Genomic DNA, 13,771 nt, shown 5'->3' with positions numbered 1-13,771 from the left:
CTAATGAATCCTCACAACACTTTTGTTGGAGAGGTGTGATTTTATCTGTCTTTGAGAGAGGGGATAGAGTGGCTCAAACAGGGCTTCACCTTCTGCAGGCCTGAGAGAAGCCTCCCGGAGATATAAATTCTCGGCTGATTTTGGTCTGCTAAGGCTGCCCCAGCTCTCCAAGGACGTCAGATTAACTGACTTTCCCTGGTGACAGAGCCATCCAGACAGGAGGCCACCAGCTTAGGGCTGCCACTTCCCCAGAACTAAAAGACACAGCTCTTGTCCCTCATGGGTGATCAAAGCTCATTTTCAGCAACATGTGTTGGCTTTGTCCAATGTTGATTTAGCTAATCTGTAACTGGGATTCCCATAATTCCCTCCTCTCTATGGTTCCTGCTTAGGGTTGACCACAAGAGTACTTGGAGTGGGATTTGGGAGGTGGAAGCAAAGCAGCCTCCATTACACTGGGAATGTGGTGGAGGTCTCTAAGCACCTCTGGGGCTTGTACCTATTGCCACTAGCTCACCTTGTTGAAGGACAACAGAGCTGGATCTGAAGCTCTTACAGATCCTGTAGGATCTCCTTTAAAGCTTCTCTGAGTCCTGAGTCAGGCATGCATACAGTTCCATGAAGAAGGGCATCTGCTTCTGCAGGTCATCCATTTTGTTAAGGTTAGAGGTGATGATTGACACACACAGGTTCCAGTTTTCGTGGGCTTCTTGATTTGTCCTTGGCTCTCCTCCACTTCACATTTAAGCTTTTCCTTCCAGTTTTTGATATTGACCTGCAGGGACTTCAAGTCCATCACCAGATACAGAGGTGACAGCCTTCCATAGATTTCTTCACCAGCTCCCACAAATGTGTAAGATGTAATCTCTACGGAAAATCTCTCATTTACCATATCACTCACAGTGGTTTGGCTTCCCTGACCAAAACCCTAACTGACACAGAGCATTTGACTAGTTATGTGATCATAGAACCTCCGAATGAAATGGGGCCCTCTCATCCTCTGGAAACCTATGAGTCAGGTAAGATGACGTCCACAATCTGACGGGTCTCCCAATTTTCCCCATTTCTCTCTTTTAGGTTTGCTTGGCATCTTTGCCTTTGAACCAGGACTTGGGAGACCTGTAAATCTGGATTCTAACCCAAAGGAGTATTTCCAGTCCTCTTTTCTCCCATATACTCATTCCCATCCCACCAGTGAGAGCAAATGAAGGCACAAAGACAGGGCAACACAGTACACCAGCCTATGGTTGCAGGTCAAGTGTTCATTTAATGAGGAACTATCAAAAAGTGCTCCACTCATGTAGCTGTCACTTTCAACTGTGAGGCTAGTTTTCAGGGTGCAGTGCCTTCAGTAAGCAGTCTACATATTTTCTAAGAAAGGACAAATACGGAAGAAAGAGAGAAATGGTTTAGCACAACCCTCCCAAGGGGCCACCATTTTTCTAAGGTGAGTGCAGCCATACTCCTCAAATCCACATCATAAGGACAGTTGGGGAAGTTTATGGATAGATAGATGCTGTACCAGTCATTCGATTGTTTGCCTCTGATCCATTTCCAACCATTTCTTTGCTCTTCTCTGTATTCAAAGGGGATGACCCCAGGAAACTACCCAGACTCCCTTGACTACTGTTTTCTGCTTAGTTTAACCAATGAGACACACAGGCAAGAGAATGGAGAATTGGCGGGAAAGAGAAGCCAGGTGTTCACCTCCAACTCACCCTGTACTTGGGGCTGAGTCTTCTCCAGCCAGTACACCACCGTTGGACTTCCCCTAGAACCAGATTCCAGCAGGCGGTTCAGGCTCTTGGGCTCAGGTCACACTTCTGTTTTTCTAGCCCTAGAGGGAGTAGTAGCTTCTGCAATTGCTAATCTTGGGTTTGCTTTGCCTTTCATGGTTGGTCTTGCGACTCTTCTAAAAACCTTCATAACTGATTTCCCATATCAAAATTCTTCTATTAAATTATTCCACATGGGTTTTGTTTTTTCATGAGATACCCTGGCTGATACAGATGCTTTCAGCCCTGGGGATTAGAATTTGCTGAAAGTGACTTCCCTCCAAGATTTCTAAGCTTCCTGAGCTAGCATCATTTTTTTTTTTTTGTAAAATTATTTGTACACAATACACATAGTGTTGCAGAAAAGGAAAATGGGATGATAACTCTGCACCCAGTCTTTGGGGATGGGAGGTATGGAATTAATTCAAGTCTTGCTGCTAACCCAACAAGAGCAGACCTGTTATAGAAACGTTTTCAAGTGATAGTGATGGGTTTCAACTCATAGTAATGGATTTCCACACTGTCTTACTCAAATTTCACATCTTTTGTATATTCGTCAGCATACTATCTGCTAGGCCCTGGGATATACAATGAATAAAAATGTTACTGACCTCAAAGAACGGCTAGTCTAATAGTCTAGTGTGATTGTACTCAGCCCAATTCTAAGATCAGCCCTTGCCAGTAGCCCCACTGGACTGTCTTGGGTATTGGCTTAGAACGACCTGCTCCGATCAAATTGGCCAGCTAAATTCATCATAGACTAGAATCTTTGAAATCACTTGGGTAGACATGTTCATAAAAATAAAGCCAGGGCACTTCAGGTTTATCCTCACAGCAATACCCAGCACAAAGGTCATTCAGACAGGGAGGGCAGCGACACGTACCCCCATAGAGAAGAACATATTCTCCCTCCCAAAGTTCAGAGCCCAGTCTCTTCCAGGGTTGAACACTCTTGTGGTTCATTTCACTGTACTGTATGCCCTGACCATGTATCCATCTAACCTACAAATCCTTTAAGGGTGGCCTTATCCTATATGTTCAAAACATCTTCTCTCTTTCTACTCCTCCAAGCCAGACATTGACCCTGCCAGTCTTTAATTTACTCTAGATCATGACTCCACCTCTTCCTTCCTAAACAGTTGTGTATCTTTCCTCAGCACCTGAGGGATGCCTTCAATAAACGTCTGATCGTTGATTGAATGGTTGCATGGATGCACGGTTGGTTAGTTTGGAGTGAGAAGTAATCACTGATGTGTTAATGAGCTGTCTACAAAACACTGGTTTAGAAATCATGCTTTAAATGCAGTAACACATCCACTCTCAATCATCATTGGAGTTGTATGCCAGAAATAAGACTTACAAGAAATAATGCTGAAACCCTACCCCTGGGTACAGACCAGGACCAGGGTGTGCAGAGGCAGGCTGGCTACAGGGACCAAACCTGCAAAACTAGTTTTATCCTAAGATTCGGCCAATTCTAGAAAATCAAGGTTTCTAAGGAAATGTTTGAAGTATTCATTTTCCAAAGTCCCGCCCCCCCCCCCCATGAAGTTGGCTCAGTATGGATCCAATATTTTAAAACCTTCCACTGGTACTTGTAGTTGCATAAAATGTAGATCACAACAGATTACAGGCAGACAGTTCCTTCATTTTCCTTTGCCAAAGTGGCTTACAGACACAACACCAACAGACAAAAGTTAGAGGACACAAGAAGGTGTCTGTTAATAACTATAAAACTCTCCCTTTTCCCAGACCTCAAACCTCGGTCTCTAGCTCATTAAAGATAGACAGTAGACTCCCCTGAGGCCCAGACTTGTGCCCAGCCTACTAAAAACAATCAGGAAGCCAGAACTGACTCAGCTTCTACTTTAGAATGGGGATGACTTTTCCACCAGCCAGTGCTGTTGTTCTGAAGTACCCAACCATCTGGGCTCCTGGCCCTGTGTGCCTTGATCTCCAAGGCATGTTTGCCATGTCCTGCCATGACTAAACAACTGACTGGGACTCAGGCTTGCCCTTGACCCCTGAGAGCATAAAACTCATCACTCTTGGCCTGCAGACCCACCCCTAGTCTCAATTCCTATTCCATCTCTGCGTGTCCAGTCCCGACATGAGCCACCCACACCCCAATCTGTGAGTAGCTCTTCCCAAGGAGAAAAACAAAACACAAACCAATAAAAATCCTGGCTGAAGATTAGATAGCAGATTTGCAGTAACTTGGGCGCCATGCAGAATTAACATGGAGTGCTTTTTGCCATAAGATAAAATCACAGCACCCAAAGATAAGCCAAACGGTGTCCTCCAACTGTCCTCCCACCTTGCTGAGACAGGGTGGCAAAGGCTTGCCCTCTCTCTGCCTTCTAGGCAGGAAGTCTTATATGGCTCTTGCATTCCATCCAAAAGACAAAAGAGGGGGTGGATTTCTCTGAACCCTCGCCAGGTCGCATTGAGGTGGGTGTTGGGTCTTTGGAAACCATCAGAATGAGTATGCTTCTGATTACGGGGTTCCCAAGACTCTGAGCCAGCTTTTTTTTTTTTTTAAGTACATACATTTTCTTTCTGGACCAGAGCCACGTTGCTCTGGCTATGTTAATCCCCCCAGTAGTCACAGTGCTTCCCAGGGCATCCAGGGAGTTGCTTGTTTTAGGGAAATCCTGTTAGTTTGAACTCTGTTCAAGAATGTGCCCAGTGTGCTTCAGCCCAGGAGCAAAGTGAATTTTGCCTGGAGAGTTGAAAGCACTGAGGTAGTTGGAGTCAGGAGCAGAGATGATAGTATAAGAATATGAGGGGTCATTTAGCTCAGCCCTACAGTGCTGAGACCTGTGAACCTAGAGGTGAACTAGCTACTGGGAGATTCTCAGGATGACCCGATTAATGACAGTGTCAGTTAATACTGGTGTTGTGTGGTGTGGACGACTGCAAAGTGGGCTCTATTCCACTTTTTGTTCCAAGACCTTCCTCTCCCACTGAGTGCTCTGGGCCCTCTGTGTCTGACAGGCCCAGGATCTCACAGTGCAATGTCTTTGCTGATAGGAGAGTATGCTGCCCTTTCCAGACTTTCACCTCTTATTTTTCCAAGCCACTGAAATGTGCCTGTGTTGTTTCTCTATGCTGATGATAGGAGATGATCATAACCCTTGTGTTTCCCAGCATAACCCTTAAAAATAACTACAGAAGGCCCCTTCTTATGGGATGAGAATTTTAAAAAGTGCCAGTCGTTTGCCTCTCTCACATCAAAAACTCTCCACCTCTGAGTCAAGACTACTTAGAGATTCATGATGATGTATGTTAAAAAGCAAATCAACAAAGTAGCTTGATATAGTGGGCAGAACATGCCATTGAGAATCAGGGTCTTCTGTCTCCCTCCTGGTTCTACCATTTGCTAGTTATGTAACCCTGGGCAGTCACTTCACTACCCTGGTCCCTTACGGGCCATGAAGGTCCCAGGGAATAATGGCAATTTACTAATTCAATGAAGTTACATAGTCCCTAAGGACTGCCTGTAGGAGATGGGCTCTAAATATTTGATGAACAGATATATTCCTGCCATAGATTAGCCTGCAAGAGAGTTAAGATCTTATACTTATACCTGTACATTCATTTGGTTCTTTCCCAATATTAGGTTTTACTAAGTAGAGGTGAGGGGTGGGGAGGCAGAGAAAATAGGAGAAAGGGAGAGAGTGACGTAGAAAGAATGAGCAAGAACATAAAACATGCCATCAAGAAAAGAGAAAAAAAGGCAGAAAGGAAAGCAAAGGTGGTAGTGCTGAGGTGAAAGAGAGACTCCTTCACGATTTGCTCAACCGTTCTTCCCCTTCTCAGAACCCAGTTAAAAGGTACCAGAGGGCGTGTGGTCCAGCAGTGAATCAAGCTAACGGCAACGTTCTGAATTTGAATCCAGACTCTACCTCTAATTTTAGGGAAGTTGTTTAGCCTTTCTATGCCTTGACTTCCTCCCCTGTAAAAGGAGGTTAACATTAGTACCTTCCTCAGTGGGTTATTTTTAGGACCAAAAACACCAGTGCAAGTTAAGCTCCGCCCTAATACCGCATGCTAAGCCTTCCTCACTGAAGACTCAGTCTGCATAGGCAGTTGTTAGTATTAGGGTGGAACAAGAATGTCCTGAACTCCAGGCAGGTGTCTACAGAACGAAATATTTTTTAAATAGGAGGATGAGTATGGCGAGAGTTGCAAAGACCCTTGAGTTTCACCATGCAAAATGCGAAAATGAACACGGGTCAATGAACTGCAATAAGGACATGCATGAGACCTATTTATAAACCTGGGGTAATCCACAGGCACCAAGTTACCAGTGCTCTGAGCACATTCATGGCTACAAGTCAGGTCACATTTACAGCATGGGACTCGCTCCTGCAAGTGAGGCGCTATCCCTATGCCGCATCCTGAAATTTGATGGTTCTTGACCAGCGAGCTATTTTTGGCTAAGAATGAACAGATAGACCAAAGCTCTTAACGAGGTAAATTGTCATCTGAGGCCTGGGGATTCCACTCTGCTCAGAGGACATGAGGATGGGGGGGGCTGCGGGTGATTTCTTCTCAAACTATCGCGTGGGGTTTTTATCGTTGATGATAATGATATGGACTCACAGCTACGGCAACTTAACGAGCCACTGGGGAGTAAAGAATTTGAGTGTGGAGGAAAAATTATATAACAGATTTTTTTTGAAATAGTCCATAGAATTCTTTTCTGAAGAACTAACTGAATAAAATCCGAAGGCTTTGAAATGGCTTCACCGTTCCATGTGATCAAATTCCTTCACTGACATCCAATCCCATCACTCTTTTCCTTAGTCTCTGGTTTTCCCTCAGTCCTCACCAAGCTCACGCCCTCTTTAACTTGCTGTACCCTGTTTTTGGAAAATTCTCCTCAGATATGCTCCCTCCCCTCATTTAGGTCTCAATCCGAACATCGCCTTAACTGCAAACTCCCCCTGACTCTGCGCTTCACAAGAGCACTGCTAACCGTCTTTCCCCCTCACTCCGCTCTATTTCTTTTCATAGCACTTAGCACCGCCTTACGTGTTGATATGAGAGTGGGGACTTTTTAAATTTTTACTTATGCACATCATAGTATCCACATGTGTGCCTGGCACATGGTAGGCACTCAATAGCTACTTCTCAAAGGAATGTATGAATGAATTTGTTGAGTGGATGAATGTTTGAATGGAGGTGTGGTTAGGTGGCAGAAACTTTAAGTGACTCTTAGAAAAAGCTGCAAGATGGTCATCCTACACGTCTTGTTTTATGAAAGAGAACACAAAATAGAAGATTTGGCTATGGCTGTAAACAATTTGTATTTTCGTTTAGTTCCAAATACCTGGATTTCTCTTTCGATTCTTTGTTGCGCATAGAAAAGCCCTGGATCAAGATGAGGAGCATGACGCTCAAACTTGATTCGGTCACATGATCTGGGACAAGACTCGTGGTATCCCCGTAATCCGAATTTCCTCCTCTATGAAGCAGAGCTAGAGATAACATCTTCAAAGGGTAGTGGGTGGTGAAGATTAAGTGTGCAAAAGTGCTTGGAACTGCAAAGTGAGAAGTAAATGGGAGTGGTGGGTGCTAATGTTATATTGTAAAACAAGGAAGGTGGCCTTCTTTTAAAAATTTGATATTCAACACATTGCAGGGAGCCAGGGACTACAGTCAGGGCTCCCTCTAGGGGAGCGTTTTTTCAACTATGGGTCTTCGCTCATTTGTGGGCCGTGACATCAATTTGATGGAATAAAACAAAGTTTTCTGCAATAAATGAAAAAAGAATAGAAAATAGGATATTTCGTAAAACTTTTATTTTCATTTTGTAGATGTGCTTGTAATGTCACAATATAAAATAAATGTTTCACTGTAGGTCTCTGTTGAAAGCATTGAAAATTACCGAGTTAGAAGTATCTATCCTAGTCCTGATTTTGGATGATGGAGTCCTGAACTGAAGTGGAAGTTAGGAGAGAAAGAATAGCAATAATAATAACAATTGTTATTATCTCATGTAATCCTCACCATGACCCTGTGGGGTATTTATTATGTTATCCTGATTTTTCAGAGACTGAACTCAAGCCACACAGCAAATTAGTGGAAGAGCCTGGTTCCAACCCAATTTGTGTTCTTGGCTTTTCTGCCTACTCCAGATCCTATAGTCCTAAGACTAGGCTACATGCCTCCTTTCCGAGGCGGCTAAGGGAGGTGGCAAACTAATGGAAAGAAGAGTCAGTATTGACACTACGGCTTCAGTCCTAAGTAGCTGAGAGAATGCTTATACAAATGTTGAAAACGGGCACAGGAACAGAGTAAATTAGTTTGTGCAGCGGAGTGGGAAAAACCTGAAGTCAAATGGTGGGGGTACACCCCAAAGACTAATTGTCAAGTAAAAAAAGAACTATAAGCCCTCGGTAGAGATCACGGGGCTTTGGATTCCAGGCACGTCTTTGGATCAGACCCAGCGCCTTCCCTCCCATGCAAAAGGCACTTCCTAGGCACTAGGAGGGCTAACCGGAGCTTGTCAACGTTGCACTTGCTCTATCGTGGGGCCAATGTCCTACTGACCCATTTGAATTGTAAGGGGCCATCAGCCCTTCCCTGTGAGCACACGTCCTCACCCCTTCTGAATTGTAGTCCTGCACTCAGAGGCCAGTGAACGTGTTAAAAGAGTTGTTTCCTGTTGTGCAGCTTCAGTCTCTAAGGGCCTCTCACACCTCCGCTAACTCCATCCCCATCAGGCTGGAAAGAATTCCCTGAAGCTCTGGCTTGCCTCTGTTATGATCTCTTCTGCATATCTCACCCAAATTTCTCCTGCTAAAGTGTGAGCCCCGATGCTTTCAAAAGACCTGGCCTGCAGAAAAAAAAGCTGATCAAGGGCAACCATATGTTAAGCATCTAAACCAAAAGGCAACCTCACGCCGAAAGTGAACATTAAAGCTCATATATCAACAAGGAGTCAACAAAATGTCACGAAAACATTTTTAAAAAATGACTGCACCAATACTGATGTGAAGAGACTTAAGCTGTCTGATGACTTCTCTTCCTCCTCAGTCCAGGTAGCCCTCAGAGGTGAGACATATAGCTAATGATTAAGGCTGTGGGATCTGGAGTCAGAAAGATAAACAACAACAATAACAAAATATATCAATGACTAAGCTGTTAGCCTAGGTCATTTCTATTTATGATTATGATACATGATTAGTCTGCAAGGTAAACTGAGTAACAACAGTCCCTCTAAAGATCACCATGTTCTAGTTTTCCAAAACCTGTGAATGTTACCTTATATGGCAAAAAATGACTTTGCAGATGTTAGATATTCTTGAGATAGGGAGATTATCCTGGATTATCCAAGTGGGTGCTAAGTATAACCACAACTGCCTCATAAAGAAAGAGGCAGAAGGACATTTGACAAAAACGAAAGAGAGGCAGAGATTCGCATGATGTGGATAAAAGCAGAGAATGTTGGCAACCACCAGAAGGCAGAAGAAGCAAGGGACACGTCCTCACCGAGAGCCTCCTTCAAGGGCACGTTCCTGCTGATACCTTGACTTTAGCCCAGCAATACTGATTTCCAACTTCTGGTCTCCAGAACCATGAGGAATAAATTTCTGCTGCTTAAACCACTAAATCTATGGTAATTTATTACAACAGCCATAAGAAACTAACACAGTCCAGAACACAGAGATACAAAAATGCCTAGCACAATGACTGTTCCATAGTAGACATTCAATAAATGTTTGTTTCTTGTTTACATGCCTTTCTCCTGCCCTTTCTTCCTTCTTATGCCTTCTATTTTCTCATCCTCCTTCTTGAAAATGTCAGACTATAAGGCATAGAGAAAAGAGCACAGGCTTTGGATCCTCAGCTCAAATTCCACCACTACTCATTAGCTGAGAAAACTTAAGCTAGTCATGTAATGTACCTCAGTTTTCATATCTGCAAAATGGAGATAATGCCACTTATTACGTAGGGTTCTCATGAAAAGTAAAGGACATAACATATGTCCATCTTGATACCGTTGTTCTGCAGTACCCTTTTACCTTGAAAATTAAACTTTGAATATTTGGAGGAGGGGGAGAAAATAAAATAAAGATGGAAATACCAAATGTAACTATTTAAATAGTGCTGGTAGTTAAGGGTGATGGTTTCCTCTACAGGCATTTGCCACAGAGAGCATATAAGATGAAGGATATGAACCTGCTGTTCCTTCTGTGGCCTTTGGCCTCAGGTACTTCTAGAAGAGCATGTTTTGAGTGCAAGTCCAACATTCAAAGATACACTTTTTTTTCCCCCCCCCATAGATATAAACACAAGCCCACTTCCACTTCTCATCTGGTGCTTAACCAAAAAACTAGCAATATGATCCAACATAGAGGGAAGTCACCTGAATGCATGCCAGTCTCCAACACAGGGCTTATCTATGGGATTTTCGACAATAATTTTAAACACGCATGGTGTACACCTCACAGCTGACTTCGGAACATGGACCCAAATGAGATGTGACTGCACCGTACTGACTAGTAATTATCCTCCCACGCTGGTAGGCCCTTGGCTTGCCAGCCCTTTCCTTTCACTCCTTCAGTGAACCAACCCTCACTGAGCTCCCAGAGGCACCAAAGGCTACTGGCTTACCGGTTTTCCAGCAACACTATAGTTGTGGAACAATTCTCGTGCTTGTATCTTATCTTCATTGCATAATTTCAATGCAAAGTTGTAAAGAAGCCGTCAAGGGGCATAAAAATTCCCCTAAGCTGGGGAATGTAGAAAGCACTAAAAATTCATGAGACTTATCAAATACCAAGTTACTGCTCCTTGCTCTCAGCAATTCCCTCAAAAAAGACATGCATATTTATAGAACACGTCTTCCGACAGCATCTCCCACTTCAAAAGTAATTTTTTTAAATTGCAGCAGAACTTAATGCTGAATGACCATGTTCGCATCCAATAGCTTTTTGGGAGGTTATATAAAACAGATAAGCAGCTCTTTTGGAGTCATAACATAGCAAAACCCTAGTCATACCACTGAAAAAAGAAAGAAAACCTGAAATTTACCCCACCCGCCTTAAAATGGGAGTCTCTCAGGAAAAAAAAAAAAAAGTCTCAGGCTTCTTTAAATATCCCCCTGTATTTAATTTCACTGAAAACCACGCTTCTGGCCCCACTGTGCCTGCAGCCTTCTCATTACCTCCAGCAATTTACATTGCATCTTTTTTGAACTCTGAATTCCCGGACAGAGTTGAATGTGGTGCGGCAAATTAGTGAATCATAAAAATTAGAGCTGGAAAAGGCCTCTGGGGTCATAGGGTTATCCTCTGCCAATTCTAGATGGTTCTCTGTGGTTTATTCCTGAGTGCTTTGTTCAAACTGGTTTTAAGTCAACAATACATCCCACAAGGAGGGGGGGAAAAAAAAGAACAACAACAAAAAAATGTCTCTTGCCCGTCTATTTCCCTAGTCAGCCCAACCCAAGAAAGGGAAGCCTGGGGCCACCGGGAAGGGAGGGATGAATCATGGGATATGAGGGCTGGAAGGGACTTCAGAGGGCATCTAGTCCAACATCGAATTTCACGAATAAAGCAAATGAGAATCAGAGAGTTTAAGGCACAATCTCACAAGGATTACATGAGACCTGTGACAAGGGAGCAGGGCCTGGTACATCGGAGGTGCTTGACGAATATTGGTTCCACGTGTCTCATCAGATCATCTTCTGCCTTTTATTAGAGTTTGGTGTCAGCACATATGAAACTAGCTCGTAAACTCCTTGAAAGTACAGCCTCTATTTTATTTATTTGTATATCCCCCACAGCGCCTAGATCAGGCCCTCGCACATAGAGGATGACTCAGTGCGTGCTGTTCATGGTGAATTAAGTTACTATGAAATGGTCTTTCTTCCTTATACAGATCTCACTAGCTTGTACCATGTGTGTCCCTGCCCCCAGGAACAATGGGTGTACATTACAGGAAGGTGGGTTTAGGGTCAACTTCAGTAGAGCTTTCTATGGACTCCACCTGAAATGGACTGGGCCACCGTGGGAGATGTGTCAGGCAAAGCTGGCCACTGGACAGAGACATAAAGGAGGGGACTCAGGCATCCGATTTAGGTTTAGAATATTGACCTCTAAGGCCCCATCCCACTTTCAAGTTTTTAGACGCTATGATATAAAAGAGCTTTATTTCCAAATGCACATAAGGTTTCAACTAGTTGAATCCCTTAAAAGTCAAAGCCCTCTAAAGACAGAGCCTCATAGTCTCTCACCCTTATAAATCAAAGACATCAAAATATGGCATGGAGAAAAAGTTGTCCCCAAAGTTTTCTCCTAAATGCACCTCTTGATCTAGCTTAGAGACTTCAAAAGTTATCCTCTAATACACTTTTTAAAACCTCATTTAACATAGTCTAAAGTGAAATTGGTTCTGTGAGTTAGTTTGGCAGAGAGATGAAATCACATCAAATCTATATTCATTATAGACATCCCATATGTCATCTGCAAGGATGAATGGGGGCTTCAGTGTGGGAGGAAGGGTACTTCAACAGAAAAACTTCAGGGTTTGCAGAGACCCGTCTGCTGCCTTCCTGTTTCGCCTCCTTTTAATTGATTCATCCCCAGATGCTGGGCAGCCAGGGACCCTTGGCCGTTCCAGCTGAAACCCTTTCATGCTTAACACCTCTCTTCCCACTCTGAGCACCAGCCTTTGAAGACATGTTTTAATTCTTACGTGTTTTTTAAACTAACTTATTTAAAACCAGGAATGTCATTGTGGGAAAATTAGAAAATGCGGGTAAGCAAGAGAAAAACTCCCCCCTCCTGGAGAGAATCACTATGAATATTTAGTATATAACGTTTAAAGCTTTCTTTCTCCCTCTTCGTTCTCCAGCAAGGAGAGAGAGGGTAGTTAGATAATAACTATTACCAAGGCTCCACTGAGAGTCAGCCGTAACTTCTAGATCTTAACCTCACACTTGAACACTCGCCACAGAAAAGAAAAGTAAGAATGAGTGGGGAAAAGTTACAAAAACGATATAGGCTGTTTCAAAAATAGCCTCCCCCTCTTAAGAATGTGGGAGGGAGAAGGGACAGGAATGGCCTTTTGGCCTAAATTATTCAGACTTCCAATCTTTATCATCATAACTCGCATTTATTGAACATTTACGATGTGCCAGACATCTTTCATCTCATTAAGTCGACATCTTCTAGAGCCTTATCAGGATGTGCTGATAAAGTTTTAACAACTGGAAAATTTGGGGGGTAAATTTCTGACTTGTAGCATTTGCCATTTTCTGTGGTATAAACACTCCTGCGAAGTTCAAGCCAAGACCCAGAGCTGGAGAGAGATGCTCAGGAGCAGGAGCACAGCATCACACGGTGTTTCTACCTTTCAAGCATAATGGTCACAGGACCAGGAGGGAGGGATGAGCAGAATAATTAAGGGGCACAGAGGAGCCTTCTAGAGTTAAGGATACATCGTAGGCTTCGTCATGGTGACGGTTTCACGGGCATAGACCTACGTGAAAACTTATCAAATTGTGACATGCATTTTATTGTCAATTACATCTTAAAAAGAAGAAAAGGAGGAGGGAGAGGAAAGGAAGGGGAAAGAAGGAGAGGGGGAGGTGGCAGTGGTGGTAGTGGTGACAGTCGCGGTAGCGGTGGTAGCAGTAGTTATTAGCGGTGGCAGTAATAGCAGCAGCAGTCGTAGTAGTGCTAGTACTGGTGGTGGTGGTGGCAGTGGTACTCATAGTAGTAGCAACACAAGACACAGTCGCTGCTGTGGGGGAACTTGCAGTAGAAATGACATAACCAAGATTCACCATGGCTTTCCCTGTAAACAAATGAATGGACGGCGGCTTGAGAGTTTCTAAAGAACGAGGCCTTAAGGACGACATTAATGGATGAAAATGGCGCCAGTACTTCTAGTAACTTATCTTGAAGCCAAGTTTGTATAGAAAACTGCTGGGTTTTTTGATCGTTTATTTGGATGCTTTGTGGGTGCTTATGGAG

At 43.5% G+C, this 13,771-nt stretch overlaps 1 protein-coding gene across 1 annotated transcript in view; it reads right to left on the bottom strand.

Moving 5' to 3' along the window:
- The window catches only part of LOC107504072 (RUNX family transcription factor 2), a 64,954-nt gene that overhangs the window by 29,198 nt on the left and 21,985 nt on the right, over positions 1–13,771 (bottom strand). Inside the window, exon 2 of the mRNA XM_016133053.2 lies at positions 1,719–1,803. Coding sequence (XP_015988539.2) covers positions 1,719–1,803 — 85 coding nt within the window. The remainder of the gene's footprint in view (positions 1–1,718; positions 1,804–13,771) is intronic.

Source organism: Rousettus aegyptiacus, unplaced genomic scaffold (assembly GCF_014176215.1).
Source record: "Rousettus aegyptiacus isolate mRouAeg1 unplaced genomic scaffold, mRouAeg1.p scaffold_m13_p_1, whole genome shotgun sequence".
Classification (NCBI taxonomy): domain Eukaryota; kingdom Metazoa; phylum Chordata; class Mammalia; order Chiroptera; family Pteropodidae; genus Rousettus; species Rousettus aegyptiacus.
Note: the sequence above shows the minus strand (reverse complement) of the source record. Positions and strands in the feature narration are given on the sequence as shown.